At 39.3% G+C, this 12,639-nt stretch overlaps 1 protein-coding gene across 3 annotated transcripts in view; it reads right to left on the bottom strand.

The window, feature by feature from the left end:
* The window catches only part of CEPT1 (choline/ethanolamine phosphotransferase 1), a 31,739-nt gene that overhangs the window by 11,493 nt on the left and 7,607 nt on the right, over window positions 1–12,639 (bottom strand). For 2 of the 3 annotated variants that reach the window (XM_056844976.1, XM_056844974.1), the window contains exons 3-4: window positions 11,561–11,708; window positions 9,448–9,589 (exon numbers count right to left, since the gene is read on the bottom strand). In XM_056844976.1, the coding sequence (XP_056700954.1) occupies window positions 9,448–9,589; window positions 11,561–11,708 (290 nt within the window). Of the gene's footprint in view, window positions 1–7,349; window positions 7,435–9,447; window positions 9,590–11,560; window positions 11,709–12,639 lie in introns of all 3 variants that reach the window. The other variant, XM_056844975.1, reaches the window with a different exon arrangement.

Here is a 12,639-nt window from a genome sequence, read left to right as displayed (position 1 = left end):
GGTCTAACTTCACAGCAGAGAAAAACAGAGCTATGGTTAAAGGCATCAATCCGAGACAACCACAGAACAGGCAGGAGACAAGCACAACTTCAGCTAGAGGGTTTCAAAAGTTTCCACTGGAATACTGGCTGCATGGACAATCTGATTTTAAATGGACAACTGGCTTGCACAGTCCGCTGTGTGACTGTCTACAGTACAAACTTCCAATACACCTCTGGCTGTGCGAATACTTCTCTCCTATCCACACTGTGGCTGTCTAGAACTGTGGCCAAAAGAAGTTGGAACTTGTTCTTTTAACCAGCCACAAACAGCTGAAGAAACATAAACCTTAACCTTGCCCACCAACAAAAAGAATTTAGAGTTAACTCTGCAGAATCCCTGACCACAGTTTTATCTCCTCTGATTCCACAGTGCAGTTGACGTAAGGCCTGCAAGTAGATGCAATGCTGCTAATATCTCACATATGGCCAAGAAATCTGGAGGGGGCCACAGGCTAACACCCCCTCCTTCCTCTTCTCAGGCATGAAATTCTACCTTCCTTGCCCTGTCTGCTTTATCTGTCACCATCTGTACTGGCACTAACCATAGTTCTTGTAATCAGAGTCTGAAATCAAAGTGTAAAGAGAATATGCAAACTATGATTAAGCATTAGGCATGGTTACATAAGAACATAAGAAAGGCCCTGCTGGATCAGACCAAGGCCCATCAAGTCCAGCAATCTGTTCACACAGTGGCCCACCAGGTTAATGCCAGTGTAGATACAAAACTAAGCCACAGTTAACTAGACAAAGAGGGAGTTGCACCAGAGAGAGGACGAGGGGTACTATCTGTGAGCCACAACCTTTTTTGTAATCTCTTAGAGAATGGCAGCATCACACCACACTAAACCTCAGCTACCACACTAGCTATCTCTATGCTACTGTTGTTTTTTTGAGCAGAAGAATTTGGACTCAACGGCATTACTGAAGTATCTAAGTTTATCTCTCATGATCACTGGGTGCTTTACATTTTTAACAGACACTTACAATGTAATGGCTACATGCAACAAACATGTGTTCACCATCACATGTATCATGCAGGTGGATATGACAGGGGGTCATGAGTAGCTGTGGGGCGCAGAGCTGTAGTCAAAAACATGAACACGCTGGGGTCTGGGAGCATCAATTCCAAACCACCCTCCCCTCCTCTGTACCCAAAGTTGACCAACCACTGGTTAGTTGCATGAATAATATTCCAAGTGCCAAACAAAACTATTTGAAAGAATTCTGCTATACATATTTGTTTACAGGAAGGGTTTCTGCTAGATTCCAAAAGAGATTGAGAAGAAAATTTAGAAAACTTTGTGTTCTTGTTCTGTTTGTGTGACAATTAAATCTATACTTAATATTAAGAACAATGTCATGCGCTCATAATTTAGCATACCTCTTTTTATGCTCTCTTATGTATAAAGGTAAAGGTCCCCTGTGCAAGCACTGGGTCATTCCTGACCCATGGGGTGATGTCACATCCCAATGTTTACTAGGCAGACTTTGTTTCCGGGGTGGTTTGCCAGTGCCTTCCCCAGTCATCTTCCCTTTACCCCCAGCAAGCTGGGTACTCATTTCACCGCTCTTGGAAGGATGGAAGGCTGAGTCAACCTTGAGCCGGCTACCTGAAACCAATTTCTGTTGGTATCGAACTCAGGTCGTGAGCAGAGCTTGGACTGCAGTACTGCAGCTTACCACTCTGCGCCACGGGGCTCCTTACGTAGACCGTTATGGCATATGGTCTCTTATGTAGACCATGATAAAATAATAGTAAAACATTTCAACCTCTTTGTCAGTGATCTCCAGAATGGCACCTGTGGGCACAATGGTGTCCATCACTGTGTTTTCTGGCGCCCACTGCTTCTTCCCCCAAATGCCTTTTTCTTTAACCCTAGACATAATTTTTTCTCAAAATTCCAAATATGCCCACCCACTCGCAGCAAGGCTGAGGACCCCTGTTCTACATTCTTTATTTCTGCTTGCAATATTACTATCTATGTAGCTTGTTCTTTCCGTAAAGACCCAAGTCCCCAAAACAACGTGCCGACATTTGCCTTGATCCAAATGCTAACCATGGAGGAAATTATTTTGCACACACTCTCAGTTCAACCTTACAACGGTAGTTTGTATCTTCCACTTCTTAAGGAGTAACACTGTTAAGAGATGTGAAAACAACTGCAAGATTTGAGCCCAGCAGCACCATGAAGACACACAAAATTTCCAGGGTATAAGCCAGGGGTCCCCAATCTTCTGAGTATGTAGGCGCCTTTGAAATTCTGACACAGGGTAGGGGGCACAACCACAAAATGACTGACAGAGGAGGCACAGCTAATGACAAAATGGCTGCCACAAGAGGCAGAGACAACCAGAAAATGCCAGGGAGTGAGGGCAGGCATAACTCTAATAGCAACTCTTCAATATTTCAGGCAGAAGCTCGGTTTAACAGGATGCCTTTAAAAATGAACAAACCATTTAGAAATATTTCCCTGTATACACACAGCTTCACTGCACGGGGGAAGATCCTTGTGCTGCAGTGGCAGTTGCTGCTAACGCAATTTTTTAAAAAAATCTACACAGCCCATCAATTTTCCAACAGCCAATCAGAAGCCCTACTGGACAAAAGCCCCACTTGGCCCTGCCCATTTTCTAAAAACACTTGGTGGGTGCCAGGAAAGGTGTTAGCAGGCAGCATGGTGCCCGTAGACACCACAATGGGACTCCAGTATAAGCTTTTGAAAGTCAAAGCTAATCATGTTTGATAAATACATGGAACTCAAACAGTACTCATTTGTGGAAGATGCCAACAGTTGCCTACAAGTTATCCTCTAATGTAATGTTCAATTAAATAGAATTTATTATTAGGGTTGCCAGCTCTGGGTTGGGAGACACCTGGAGATTTTGGGGGTGGAACCTGAGGAGGGCGGGATTTGGGGAAGGGAGGGACTTAAATGGGGCATGCCATAAAGTCCGCCTTCCAAAGCGGCCATTTTCTCTAGGTGAACTGCTCTGTCACCTGGAGATTAGTTGTAATTCCAGGAGATCTCCAGCCACCACCTAGAGGTTGGCAACCCTAATTTATGATGGCAGAAAAATACGTGCACCCAAGAGCAGAGAAGAAATCAAGTGATCTTGAACAGATCACACCATTAGCGAAACAGAAAAATTAAAGTAGTAGAAATGCTAGATAGGACAGTTTGGAGGACATTGATTCATAGGGTCGCCATGAGTCAGAAGCGACTTGACGGCACTTAACCCACATAACACAGAAATGCTAGTTTACAAGAATGATACCAGAGTAAGAACAGGGCAGGGTTTGTAAGAGAATATGATGGATTATCGTGATGCCACATAAAGAGACACTATGATATCTGTTTGTTTTTTTAATTTAAATATTAACAATGTATGTTATGGTATAAAATCAGCCTTTGAGAAACAGAAAGGTATTATTGGTTGCCACGTTTATCTGTATCTTATATAGAACTGGGGAGAAGAAAATGACCACTCCTACATCACACTTTATTATATTCTATCTTCCAATATATCACATAAGAAAATAGGGACATATTCATAACACTGCTATTGTCATGGCAATGCTCAATGTCCTAACCTTTCGCCTTCCAAATTATAAACTGCTGAATTCTGAACGCTGCCTTCTCTATGATTTATTCATTTACTCTGCAATAGAGCTGCCCTCCAGTGATTTAAATGCCAAAATGGTGTTTGCGCTTTCGGTTAATGCCACATTAGAAACACATAACTGTCTGAAAGTATGGTTATCACAATTCAAAATTTACCCTCAGTATCTGCTGTGTACAAAATGGTTGTCTGTGCTCTGTAGGGTGGCTGAACATTCAGGCACATTCTTTTATCTATGTGTGCACTAGAGAAAAGGTGCATCCCTCAATACCCCACTCAGAAATGTAGTTTCTAGAGATCCTGTGGAGGGAAGCAAACACTGAGGAATGACAACTTCAGCAATTCATACTAATACAATCATTAAAAAGCACTCAAAAAGCAAAAACAGGAACGGTGATTTAGGAGGGACAAATAACAAAAATCAGAGACTGTCCCTGGAACACAGTGAAGTTGGAGCCTATGCCATATTTCATTTTACTGCACTTTTCACTTTATTTTAATTAACTCCTCACCTTGCTCACAAAAAGAATAGTTACAGAGAGATCTTCTTTTCCTGGGCTGCTACTGGTGTCATACTTGAACCATACAACCGCTGCAGAGATTGGTTCAATGTTGCAAAATTAATTTTTAAGTTAAAGAGAAACAATTACTTGATTAAACGGGAAGTGTGCTGTTTCCTGAGTGTCATACTTTTTATTTAAAACAAAGCTGCATTCAACTTAACATCAGACACATCATATAAGTAACTGGGCCCCTACTACTAACAACAACTTCTGATTAATTACCCATTTCACCATGAAGTAGTAGTACTGGATGTCTGAAGAGATTAAAAGCCTTTGGAATTTGATGAGTGTTAATTCTTTTCTATATACCCAGAAAAAAATAAGTTATTTTTTAACCATTATCATCTCCTAACTGTTCTTTGGAGCTAAAAAATAAAATAAAATTGCTTACCCTATGCTTTATCTATCTTTATTTTAAGTGCTGCCAAAAATTAAATAAAAGTTTTTTAAAGTTTATTTTTCCTAAAAAGCCCTCATCCTTATCAAATGGTCAATAATGTATTTTTTGAGAGACCTGACAAAGCGCTCTTAGTGGCAAACAGTGTCTCCAAGTGGGCTCACAGCACCATTACAACAATACAAAACACCACCTCCCCCCCCCCCCCGGGCTTCATGACAGAATTCTACATAGGGATTTCTTTTAAGCGAAGTAAATGAATTCAGCTAGAGCAGCAGAAATCTGATCTGGTTTACTAAAACTAGCTTGTTTCCAAACTATCTTTACACAGATGTGCATAATGATTCCTGAATTTTGTTTCTTGACAAACTGATGCACGTAACATCAATAGTAATGCCAAATCCTAGCACAGAGGCTTAGGTGAAATATACACTAACTTCCACTGTCACATTAGAACAGGCTGCCCTCGTCTATTACACAGAAGGTAAATGCAGTAGGGATTTGCAATTGATTATACCTCCCCACAGTGAAGTACACTTGAAACATGTAGCCACTTCAAATCTCAAAGTGCACAGTCTGTAACATACGAAACATCTCGAACCAGCTTTGACATTGTTCTATTGCTATATATTAGACGTTTTATTTTGTTACCTGCTAGTTATCAGCTTGTATCCTACGACTAATTTCTGATGATGGAAGGGCACATGCGTCATCAGGAGTCTGGGGTATTTTATTTATTTTATTAGTCTTATATCCCCAGCAAAGTCAATTCTCCTTCTCACTTCAGATACCCTCTTTGCCCCATGCTGTTCCTGAGGGTCTGCTGAGTACCAGGAATAAAACTGGGAGATCCAGTGGGCTGCAGCAGGAGGGGGAAGGGGGAAAGGGCTGATCCATGAGCTAGTCACATTGGACAGTAACCATTACTCTGCAGTACTCCTCCCCCAGCTATGATTATACAGTGCAATGCCAGAATTATATGCATTTAGTTCATCTCACTTCCAGCCATTAATTCAGTAGATGCCTTTAGGCCGCGGGTCCTCCAACCTTTTTGATCCTGCAGGCACATCTGAAATTCTGACTGCATGGTGGGCACAGCAACAAAATGGCTGCTGCAGGAGGCGGAGCCAGCCACAAAATGATTTCCATGGTTTAACATCCATAATACAGTGTAGAGCCTTGTGCTGTGGTAGCAGCTGCTACCAAAACAACATTTAAAAAAAAATCTGCACAGCCAATCAAATCTCCAATAGTCAATCAGAAGCCTTGCTGGGCAAAAGTCCTACCTGGCCCCACCTACTTCCTAAAAACACTTGGCAGGCGCCAGAAAAGGTTTTGGCGGGCACCATGGCACCCACAGGCACCACTTTGGGGACCCTTGCTTTAGGCAACCCACCATTTTTCAGTCTCTGTCCTCCCCTACCACCCAACAGCAATACCCACATATCTTACAGATATTATGGAGATTGTGTATGTGAATCACTCAGAACATCATAAACACTGTATTAATACTGTATCATTAACTCTCTGAATTAGACTTGTCAGTTATGATAGCCTGATTTACACATTTTGCTTGGTGCCCCAGTCCCTTTTCTCTCACCATCATCCTGACTCATAGCTCTTAGGCTGCACTATGCATGTCAATCATGTCTGCCATATATACCCCAGTGTTGCCCACAGCAAACACAGAGTATGACTAATATTCACATATCCTTAAACACCTAAGAACATGTGTCTAAGAGTGCTGATCATGCACAGCTCCTTGCCATTCATCGGTTTGTTGTGGGTCCACTAGTATTCCTGTAACAAATGTGATTGCCATGTAAAATATGAAGCATTTCCTAATTCCTATGGCAGCAACAACACTATACTCAAATTTGATTGAGAAAGCCTCAATGTGAAATTTCCTCCATCTTCAAATGTAATATCAAAAGAGATGGATTCAAAGAGAGGACAGTAGTTACGCAAGATCTTGAAAGAATCAGAAGACCAAGTTGATTAACCTTTAATAAAATGGCATTTAAATAAGAAAACACCATTTGCAAGCATCTTAAAGAAATATTTATGCCGGTTCTACTAAGCAACAGAAAGATAAAAAAAAACCTCCATTAGCACATAATTTTCCTAAGATTTAAATAAGGGGTTGACTGATGAAACTTTGGCTTCATTAGGAGACTACATCACTGTTACACAGCATCTTAGGAAAGAGCCCTGTAAGATCTTTCCTAAGTTTGAGGGCAGGGAACTAGGAGATCACTAAGAACATTTTTCTAACAATAACATCTCACAATAACTAGCTAGCTAAACAATTCTTTTTCCTGGTGGAAAGGTTTCTAGTTAAAGAGGAAGGAACTATTCCAAAGGTGGTTCCAACAAAAGTAATCCAGACCTTTATGTAAAGAGTTGCTTCCACACTCTGGCATTCTTCTCTCCAAAGAGGTGAAGTCAGTTCTGCACGTTTTACAATAGCCAATGGGGGAAAAAACAACACCGTAGTTTCAAAACAAAGCTATTTTATGTTTTAGAGCAAACATGGGTGGGTGGGGAGCTTCACAATCAGAGTGAATTTTTATTTCCCATGTAGGCATTACTGGTTGCCTTTTATTGAAACAAACATGAAAGAACAATTGTCATTTTTCTAGTTACACTGGTGCATGACAAAAGGTGCTGTCTCCACAGAATTCATGCCATTATTCATTGCAGATAACATTGCCTGGTATCGGTTACCGTGTCATTCCAGAACTCAGGTCCCAGAATTCCTGTGAGAAGGTGCATTATTACAATACAGAGCTCAGACTCTGTAACATCAAATCTATGCATGAGGGAAAGAAACACTTAAAATCATTGCACTAAAAGATCTTTAGCTTCACAGTTCCATGGAAGAGATTTTTCACTGACAATAATACAGACTTGAAATCAAACAGATAGCTCTTTTTAAATGTTGCAAACGGTTAGTACAGATGCCATTAGGTGGCCTAAAAAGCAGTGAACACAATCCACATCAAACTGAAGTCAGTGGTAAAACTCCCAACGTGTTCAATGGTCCTGGACTGTACTCCTGAAAAGGAGTTTGAAAATATACCAAAAACAATAATAAAACAAACTCCACCCAAAGCCAAAGGATAGGTCTACATTTTCAACACTAGCACTTTCATTTAAAACTAATCCTATGCATCATGTATAGCAGTAGTGCTGAAATAATTTACATACACCACTAAAACACACATCAACACATGCAAGCTGCAATTACATTAAGTTATGCTAAATGAGTGAAGTGATAAATGATTTTGAATTCCTTGTAAAGTATGCTGTACAGCCTGAAGAGTTCTCCTTTATGATTGAATAACTGGCTGTGATGAACTTGCAGCATAGCAAGGACTGATCCATGCAATTATATGAAACCAGTGACCAGGAAATCCTTTAGGCTCTGCAGTGCTCTTTGGATGAGTTGGATCCTATGACCCACAAACAGAATGAATTCACGGAAGAGATCTCTCCCCCTTCCCTCTGTAACCCCCACCTGCCCCAAAAGCAGTTTGAGAGGGTCAGAAGACTCTTGGGAACAGAGTAGGATGTGGCAGGGAGGCTGCAGCAAAAAGAGTGACTCGCTCTATGCACAGAAGAGTTCATGCAAGAGAAGGTGCTTCTGATTTCTGCTGACTTCCCGTCAAGCTGCAGCACTACATACCGTGTTATACTCTATTCCCAAGAATCCCTGACCCACGGGGGCATCTTTTTCGGTGGAAGGGAGAAAGGGGAGAGGCCTTTCCATTAACTCATTCTGTTCACAGTTCATAGGCTCCAATCCAATATTTTGAATGCAACATTTTAATTGCATTATTTTGGTACTTTATCATCAGCCAAGACCACAGATTTGCAACTACATGGCTTGAACATGTGCATAACTTTGTTTAAGAAAGAAGAAAGTTTTATCAACAACAGATTGTGCAAGAATTTACTGTGCTCCATGTTACCTATTTGTAGGACAAACCATAAACTGACCCTGCAAAGGCTTTGTATCTAAAACGAAGATCAAGTTTAATACAAATAGCACCAGGCCATAATCATGTTCCTGACCTTTGATGCTTCCACACTCTAGCAGCTCTCCTAATGCAGTGCGTGAGCATCTTTCACTCTTCCTTTTTGAACTTCATTTATAACCTAGATTATTTTCTAGCATACAATTTCCACATGCTGCTTACATCAGTCTTACTTTGCTTTAAAAAAAACCTTTGTTTTGAAGGAACTTCATAATTAATAGTTTGTCCTTTAAAAAAAAAATCACTCCTCACAGCAGACAACACGCATTACTGCTTTGGACAGTTCTAAGCATCAGAAGGCTGTGAGCTAGCATCATATTACACTAGCTCAGGTTTCAGGACAGGCACTAACTCATCAAGTGTTCACCCTGTCCCTGGCCTGAAGTTCAGTAAGCACACCAAGGTCCAGATATGTGGGCCAAAGACCACTGCACAGCACAAGGACATCATTTATCCTGAGCCAAGCTAGATAAACTCTAGTAGAAGTAGAAAGTTTGGAGGTGGAAGTTGAAGCAAGCCTACGTGCACTTACCTGGAAGTAAGCCCAACTGAATTCATCTATGGAGCTAACTGTGAACCTAGCCACAGAGTATAGATAAAAAATCTATACAGTGAGGCTAACTATAGAACGGGGAGATGCTTCTACAAATCTGATATACCCCCAAGTTTGTAAAAAAATCTTAAATTGAAAAAAAGGAGGTGATAGAACAATGAATGCATACTCTTGACTTAACTCAGAAATATGTGTGACAGTATTCAGTTTATCTCTTAGCTGGTTTACTTACATTCCAAAGCGCAGTGTTCCAGAGACATATGTCTGCCAATGTGCACAGTAAAACATAAACGTCCCAGCAAAACAGCAAAAGAACATCCAGTCAGGATTTGTCCCCAGCTGCACAGCAATACACGTTCCCAAGACCACAAAAACTGCAGAGAAAATCAGTTACAATGAGCAAAGACTACAGCTTTTAAAACAAAAGTCTTGAGAAATAAATGTGTTCATCAAAATGCTATTCAATATCCTGCAATATGAAACAGATTCTTATTTACTGCTTGGTGGATTTGTTGAAGCGCAGCATTGGTATGTCAAAATTCTAAGATCAATCAACTTCCTAAGAGATACATAAAATGTACAGCTGAAAAAAACATCAGCATACAAACCAAATTAACCAGAAGAAAGGGCAGGTGTGTTCTCAGTTTCATCAGAGTTTACATTGATTTGGGTTATGTCTCAGAGAGTTATACTATTTTAAAAGGGAACATAAAATGTATATTTAACTATATTTAATTAAAAACTACTAAAATACTACTATAAATACTAACAATAGTATTACTAATAGTAAGAACTAATGGGCAACTTGATCCTATATCTCAACATAGATTTGCAACAGGCTATCAACAGGTTATTATTTGACAGAACAAGAGTGACCCGCTCCTTAGGACTAATCCTGAACAAACTTCAATAGCTTGTTCATTCTACAAATATACCAGGAGAAACAAAACTGTAAGGGGCAAAACTTACATGTTCCATTTTCCTATCTCCCAGTTCCAACTACTTTCTACAGAAATCAACTGATTTTAGAAAACAGTTTCTATAGCTGAGTTTAACAGAAATTAATGTAAGACTGGTATGTGGAAATATTATTTGTCAGTATTTCATGTTATAAATTTCAATATTTGTTGTTTGAAAATAAAATTAAAAAATGAATCAATAGAGTGCTGAAACTGACTACAATTAGCCTCTTGTCTAAACAGTTTCATTAAGAAAAACTCTGTTAAAAGAAAGTTACTTTGAAGACACACCATTCATGGAATTTAAGAAAGCAGTCCTGAAACAGCAGGGCAATGAGCATTGGGAGTGCACAAGAGCCATGCGCTCCTTTTAATGGCTGCAGGAATGCTCAAGTCAATAAATGTTTTGTTCCATTATGCAAAGCCTACCCAGGCATGGTGTAGCCTAATCACAACACACTCTAATGGGGCTGGCTGGTTCAAGCAGAGAGAATCCAAGTTACAGCTCTTTATTGTAAATGCACTTATTATGTGAATTTGCTGTCGGTGTGACCAGAACCTCGTTTCAGCTTTTTCTAAGTACTACTGAAGCTAGCATCACCAGATACAAATTGTATATTAAAAGGATTTAGACAAATCTTTAGCCCAATTGCCCTGCAAGGAAAAAAAAAATCAGGGAGCTAGCTTTAAAACCAGCATTTGAGAGCTTTTACACACTTAATTCTAATCAATAGGACTTGCATAAGAAACAGGCAAAGGTTCAAAGAGGCAGTTGAAAGCACACTGAAATTAAGTGGTTTTCAACAATGACAGTGAAAACTAAAAAATTGCTTCAGTTCAGCTGTACTGGGGAGGATTGCCTATTTAAATACCTATATATATATTAAAGTTTTTAAGTGATGATATCATTTTGTTAATAAGGATTTCACAATGCAATCTTTTACAAAGTTACTCATGTTTAACATCACTTATTTTGATGGACTTGGACCGTGTTTAAGATTGCACTGTACATTACTGAACATGTTAGTTAACCAAATTTAGATACTGTGCTAAGCATACAACCCAAATCTCTAAAATGTGGCAACAATATAATCACAATTCTAGAGGGAAAGCATGTTAACCTGAAGCAAAAACAAAATAGGAGCGAAGTTGTACCTTAAAGACTAACAACATTTATTCTGGCATAAATTTTTGTGAATCATGAAAACTTATGTCGTAATACATCTGGTAAGCCGTTAAGGTTGCATGGGACTCCAATATAATCACAGTGCATTATTCTCAGTTTGCAAAAGCATCCAAGGATTTTTCTGTTTCACTGTTTTGTATACTACATTCCCTCTAGAGTGTAAATAATTTTATAGACAAGTATATTTTAGTAGTAAATACCTGTGGACAGTGAGTCACAGCCATGGTCAAAAAGTTCTCCCAAAGGACTACTAGTATTTGTTCTTCTTGCTTGCTTTCCATCTATGGCATCCAAAGACTGGTATATGAAAAGACCACAAGCACATGCAATATATGCCCAAGCAGGTGCCTGAGAGAAATACATATGCGAACAGCAGTGAAATGTAAATTAGCCATATTTCTCACATACTGCAAAACCATCCTTAATTGTCTGTAGCAGAGTACAAATACTGACACTTGTATGATACAGTGGTGTGCTGCATGAATAAAGGAAATTACATCAAAACATATTAAATGAAAAAAGTGGCAACATATTAAATGAAAAAAGTGGCAACAGCCTGTCAATTCAGTAAAATGCTTTGATAAACAATTAACGACTGCCTGGGTTGAACTTAAGGGATGAGTGACTTTTATTTATATTGATTGCAATTATGTACCATATTTTAAAATCATGTTCTTAATGGCTCCTCCATGAGTGAGTGACTATTTTTATCAAATATTTACTGGTGTATAGTCGTTATTCTGTTACTATGGATATATTTTTTATCTGCTGGTCTTGGACCGTATTAAAGTTATTATTACAATTAACGGCTGCATCTTAATGCTGCCTATGGAAAATGAGACTAAATGCTGTTCTGCTTTCTAAAGATTAATTTTAACAATCCGGGTATGTTAAATCTGCTGATCTTTCCTCTGTCTGCCAACAAGGCAGACAATTTTGTAGCTTTCAGAATAGACATGGAAATTTGCACAAGGTCTGTTTCTTGAAGTGTTAAAGCACTCACTTAAACAGCTGACTGCGGCTCACCATAATCTGGATAGGAACTATTCACCTCCACTGATTTTTAATATATGAAGTAATCAATTGTCCAGCTGTAACAGGTTATATATCTGAACCTTCCAAATCCCCGAGATTTTTTTTTTTTAAATCATTGCTAAATGACATGATCCTCAATGAGCACTTGTTCTCCCAAACTGTCTGGGCAAACATTTGATCAGTTCTACTATGGGGTATCCACATTTTGATTTGCTGGAACCTTATGAGTACTAGAAACATTTCA

Source organism: Euleptes europaea, chromosome 2, assembly GCF_029931775.1.
Source record: "Euleptes europaea isolate rEulEur1 chromosome 2, rEulEur1.hap1, whole genome shotgun sequence".
NCBI classification, from domain to species: domain Eukaryota; kingdom Metazoa; phylum Chordata; class Lepidosauria; order Squamata; family Sphaerodactylidae; genus Euleptes; species Euleptes europaea.
Note: the sequence above shows the minus strand (reverse complement) of the source record. Positions and strands in the feature narration are given on the sequence as shown.